This window comes from Rhododendron vialii, chromosome 4a, assembly GCF_030253575.1.
Source record: "Rhododendron vialii isolate Sample 1 chromosome 4a, ASM3025357v1".
NCBI lineage: Eukaryota > Viridiplantae > Streptophyta > Magnoliopsida > Ericales > Ericaceae > Rhododendron > Rhododendron vialii.
The window spans coordinates 31,742,784-31,748,127 of NC_080560.1; the positions used below are offsets into that span (position 1 = coordinate 31,742,784).

A 5,344-nucleotide genomic window follows, 5' to 3' on the forward strand; every position below is an offset into this window, starting at 1 on the left:
TAGGTGGTGTGTTTGGGCTGCTTCTTTTGGGTGTTTGGGCCTAGCCCACTTGGTTGGGTTGGGATGTAATGGGGCTTTGCAGATATTGTATTGGGGCTTGGCCCAATGGGTGTTTTGGGGTGGGGTGGTTTCTTACCAACTTTAGGGGTGTTTTAGGTTTTTTCTTCCTGGATTGGGCTCAATTTGTTGGGCCTAAATCAGTTCTTCCGTGTGGTCTAGAAAAGAGGGTTTTGGGTGGTCAGGCCGGTGTACCCAATTTCCTATTATATCTGTACTTCGTGTTTTGAGATAATAAAATTTATTTTTGCTGATTAAAAAAAAAGATCTTTTGGAATAAAGAAGAAAAGTAGGTCTGGGAACTATATTTTGTTTCAAAGCGATGTTACAAGCTAAACATGCCAATGAGTGCTCATGCTTAAATTTTGATTATTACTACCTCTGTTCCAAAAACATTGTCTAGTCTGCAAAACAAGAATTTAAAAATAAGACAGTTTTATCAAGAAATTTTAAAAAATTCGCAAGTTACTAGATATCAATGAGTTGTTTCAATTTTGTGCAAAAAAAATTGGAATTTTTCTATAAAGGAACGTTATTTCTAAGTTCTTGTTTTGTGGATTGGATAATCATTATGTGACGGAGGAAGTATTTGATTGCATCTTCGTACTATTCCAAATTTTGAATCTCAATTCATTTCCCCAATAGTGCAGCGGTTAAAAAGGTTTGAATAGCTATAAGAAAATGGAACGATGGGATTTGCCCAATCTTCCACATGAGGTTGTCTACGACATACTCTCAAGACTACCCGTCAAGTCTCTGTGCCGTTTCAAGTCAGTTTGCAAGCCCTGGCTCGCTCTAATCACCGACCCCCACTTCATCAAATCTCACCTCCATCAATCCATGAAAAGCAACACGAACCAAAAGCTAATCGTCGCTCCTCAGTATAACTAGGGTCATGAGAGTTCTAAATCTTTCTATTCCATGGACTACCAAGCACCCAATCCCACCGTAGCTGAGCTCGAAATGCCCGGTAAGTCTGCTGGTGTTAAAATTTGGGGCTCTTGCAATGGAGTGTTACTCGTAGATATTAATGGGGAGTTAAGTTTATGGAACCCATCAATTAGAATGTATCAGAAAATTCCACGACCTAAGTTCACCCGTTGTTCGATAATGTATGCGCTTGGTTACGACTCTATTAACGATGATTTCAAGGTTGTTGCGGCTGTTCAGGCTGTTCCCCCTACAAGTGATGTTGTTCATGTGTTCAGTTCTAAACTAAGCTCATGGAAGAGCATTGGAGACTTTGGTTACTCTTGTCGTCTTTATGGGCGAGGGAGTGTTCTGAATGGGGCACCGCATTGGTTTGCGAGTGGAAGCACCGATATCGATGTATGTTATTTCCATATTGCTTGTTTTGATGTTATGGAAGAGAAATTCAAGGAGGTGCCCACTCCTATATATGAAGTCGAGAGTCATTTCTTTAAAGTAGGTGTTTTGGATGGATGCCTCTGTGCGGTTGACAGACCTATCAAGAGTCATTTAAATGTTTGGGTGGATGAAGGAATATGGCGTGAAAGAATCTTGGACCAAGTTGTTTGTTGTATCAAATGTGCCACCAAATGTGCCAGGAGAGCCGTTTTTCGAATTCTGTACGCTGCTGTGTTTCACGAAGGATGGAGAGTTTGTATTGAGGTTGAGGTTAGGGGCGTCGATGAAGTTAGCGATCTACAATCCAAAACAAAAAACTTACAAGAGGATTGGGATGCCTCAGAATTGGAAGGGATTTGATGTTGATTTATACGTGGAGAGTCTTGTTTCACCTCTGGGCTGCAACAGCACTAGAAGGTACTGATAATAAGATGGAAATGGAAGAAAAAGTTGGTAATTCAAATTACCAAACCATTGTTTTCGTTTTTCTTTCATTTTGCATATGTATGTATTACGCAACTTGTGTGTAAATATTCTTTTGTTGGTGCATGCTCGTTCTCCTGATCAGTGTAAATGTACTTCAAAATAAACTATCGTATCTGGTATTTTCTCGTCGAGCTTGGTGTTCATAATCTTGAGCAACTTTCTTCTGTTTTGGAGAACTTATGCTTTCATCACACTACTTGGTCTTTATGGAACATGTTTTGGCCTTTATTTTTAGGTTTTAATTATAACTGAATAAAAAAATGAAAAGTTTAAACTTGTTCTTACATTTTTTTGATAACCCTGTATTTGATTGTTGTCCAATGGACTGTCTAATTCGGAGGCTAATTCCACTATCCACTGATTTTGTCTTTGGGGGGTGTGTGTGGGTGTTTTTCTTTTTGCTTCTCTCAAATTGAGGAAATAATGTGTCTTGGCTTGAACACTTAGGATGCATTTGTAAGAGAGGACAAAAATCGGGTATTTTGCAAGAGTTCACGAAATTAAAGCTGGATTTGGAGCATCTCCAATCCATGAGTAAACTTATATAAGTGAAAGTTCTAGTTACACTTTGGAATCTACGGAATACTGGTAATCATAGATGTATTCCATAGATTGGAGATGCATCTATAGTTCCAAGATTGTAAACTCTCTCACTAGAAATCGGTGATGGGTTTGCCTGATGTTCCTGGTCAGATCGTCTACGACATACTCTCAAGACTACCCGTCAAGTCTCTGTGCCGCTTCAAATTGGTTTCCAAGTCATGGCTCGCTCTGATCACCGACCCTGAATTCGTCAAGTCACACCTCCATCATCAATCCACAAACGACAACAACATCAACCATAAGATAATCTTATGCTCTGGCACTTCTCCCTCCATGTATTCTGTAGATTACCAAGCACCCGATCACAATGTAACTGAGCTTAAAAGTCCCGGTCCCTGTAAGTATTATGTTGAAATTCCGGGTTTATTGAATGGCATCGTACTCTTACGAATGGATAATGCTGAAATATGTTTATGGAACCCATCGGTAAAAATGTACCAGAAATTCTCACCACCGGAGGGTGAAAATGGGTCTGTAAAGTATGGGCTTTGTCATGACTCCGTTAGTGATGATTTCAGGGTTAATTCGCGTTTAACTGATGGCCGTTCTGCTGTCCATGTGTTTACTTCTAAACTGAATTCTTGGAAGAGGATTGGAGACTTTGGTTACTTCATCATTAGCTTTGCCGAGGGCAGAATGGGGCACCGCATTGGTTTACGGGTGGTGACACGGATATACCTAGCAATTTCATTAAGGCGATTGTTTGTTTTGATGTTGCGGAGGAGAAATTCAAGGAGGTGCCCATGCCTAAAATTTTTGAAGGTGGGAGTATTTATTTTGACTTGGGGATTTTGGGTGATGGCTTTGTGGGGTTGACAACAGCCAGGAGAGTTCCGATGTTTGGGTGATGAAGGAATATGACGTGAAAGAATCTTGGATCAAGCTTTTTGTTGTACCAAATGTGCCAGGAGAGTTCTATTTTAGCCACATTAGGGTGTTGTGTTACAGAAAGGATGGAGAGGTCGTAATGAAGTTGGATTCAGAGAAGTTAGCGATCTACAACCCGAAATAGAACAGATACAAGCGGATTGAGATCCCTCCAGATTGCAAGTGGTTTGATGCAGCTTTTTATATGGAGAGTCTTGTTTCACCTCGTGTTTGCACTGGCACTAGCTAGAATGCAATGCTAATCAGACGAAAATGGAAGAGAAAGAGATAATTCAATGATTCTATTCGTTTATTTTCCTCGTTCTTTTTCTTTGCATATGAGTAGTTCGAAACAACAGATATCAGCATAGTTCCAGTACTTTATTTTCGCTTGAATATGTTGGCTATACATCTTTTAGGATTGAATTGAGAGATGGACCACTATGCAACAACTATTTTTATAGTTACAATACAAGTACAAGCTTCCCTTTTGCATCATTATTAACCCGGAACTCATAAAATTTTGAGGAAGAACAAAAATTACCAGGAGACATGGAAGGCATACCTGCCAATTACAAGAAGTTTCCGACTAGAAACGAATTAGGGACACGAACTACATTACTAAAAAAAGCTATGGCTGGCTGCATAACGCGAGATTCTCAGACTGAAAGGTTTTGTTTGTTTTTTTTTTTCCAATGGAAGACTGAAAGGTTCTTTTGAGGTTTAACTGCAAGTGATTGTTTGAGGGTTAAGTTTATACTCATTCTCATATGAACGTGATCGATCTTGAAGGCCAGCAGCAGAATGGTTGAGTTGAGTTGACCCGCTGAAACTAATACGAGAACGCTATGGTGTACCACAGCATGCTACGCATGTAGCATTTTTTTCACGATACGAAAGCGTGTACCATGATGGAACTATAAGGTACTAACGTACAAATGAATTTGGATGAAGGATGATAAGCATATTTTTGTGTGGCTGTTACGAGTGCTTATAGACTATAGTACGTGTATATTTTGGGCTCATTTGTTACGTACCTTTAGGATATCAATTACGTACTTTTGTGTTGAATTTACGTATAGGAATACAACCCAAAATAGTTCCACATTTTTTTATTAGTAGCTCATTTTGTTGATATGACTTCTGCATTCTTTTAATAACCAAATTTTTTGACTTGTGTACCATCGACTTCACAGCTCCAATATTTTATGTACATCATCCAAGATCTCCAATTATACACGTAGTTCTCGAATTCTCCGCCATCCTTGTGACTTTTTACATGTTACGTCATTCTATTGTTTGCGGTCCGGACAGAAATTCATTTATTTAAAAACGGAGGAAGTAGTACGGAGTAGGCCTATATATTTTTTGTCTCCGCTAAATAAGACTTCCCATGGATGCTGCTGTGCAGGGTGCTATGGGTGCACTATCCGAGCTGTCCGTTCGGCAATCAACGGCTCGGATCTTATCGATCTCAGCACCATGTAGCAGCATCCGAGCCATTTCTTTTTCGTTGCAGTCTATGGAAGAGCCTTGTTACTACAACGGAAGAGCCTTAATACAACGTCATTTACCCATTGGCATATTGAAGACGAAGATTAAACGGATCTCTTTCTTCTAAGGAAAAAAAATTCCTTGTCTCTCCCTCTCTCTTCTCTCACAACGCCATAGGAAGTAGAAACCCCTAGAAGAAAATGGAACAATGGGGTTTGCCCGATCTTCCACACGAGGTCGTCTACGACATACTCTCAAGACTACCCGTCAAGCCTCTATGCCGTTTCAAATCGGTTTCCAAGCCATGGCTCGCTCTAATCACCGACCCCCACTTCATCAAATCTCACCTCCATCAATCCATGAAAAACAGCACGAACCAGAAACTAATCGTCGCTCCTCAGTACTGTCGTTCTAAATCTTTCTATTCCATGGACTACCAAGCACCCGATCCCACCGTAGCCGAGCTCGA

General features: G+C 40.1%; 2 protein-coding genes across 2 annotated transcripts; both read left to right on the forward strand.

Moving 5' to 3' along the window:
- The first annotated feature begins 978 nt into the window (after window positions 1-978).
- LOC131323910 (F-box protein CPR1-like) lies at window positions 979-1,849 on the forward strand. The gene is made up of 2 exons (XM_058355747.1): window positions 979-1,440; window positions 1,559-1,849. Exons 1-2 carry the CDS (start codon window positions 979-981, stop codon window positions 1,847-1,849), a joined length of 753 nt encoding a protein of 250 aa, XP_058211730.1.
- Window positions 1,850-2,577: 728 nt separating this feature from the next.
- Window positions 2,578-3,526, forward strand: LOC131323911 (F-box protein CPR1-like). The gene is made up of 2 exons (XM_058355748.1): window positions 2,578-3,251; window positions 3,337-3,526. The coding sequence occupies exons 1-2, from the start codon at window positions 2,578-2,580 to the stop codon at window positions 3,524-3,526; spliced, it is 864 nt and encodes a 287-aa protein (XP_058211731.1).
- Window positions 3,527-5,344: the final 1,818 nt, after the last annotated feature.

Excerpts from the sequence above, each read along its gene's own strand:
- LOC131323910 (XM_058355747.1), top strand. The coding sequence starts at position 979 with ATGGACTACCAAGCACCCAATCCCACCGTAGCTGAGCTCGAAATGCCC. Across the intron at positions 1,441-1,558 it reads TGGAAGAGAAATTCAAGGAG|GAATATGGCGTGAAAGAATC; the intron begins GTGCCCACTCCT and ends GGGTGGATGAAG.
- LOC131323911 (XM_058355748.1), top strand. The coding sequence starts at position 2,578 with ATGGGTTTGCCTGATGTTCCTGGTCAGATCGTCTACGACATACTCTCA. Across the intron at positions 3,252-3,336 it reads CGGAGGAGAAATTCAAGGAG|CCAGGAGAGTTCCGATGTTT; the intron begins GTGCCCATGCCT and ends GGTTGACAACAG.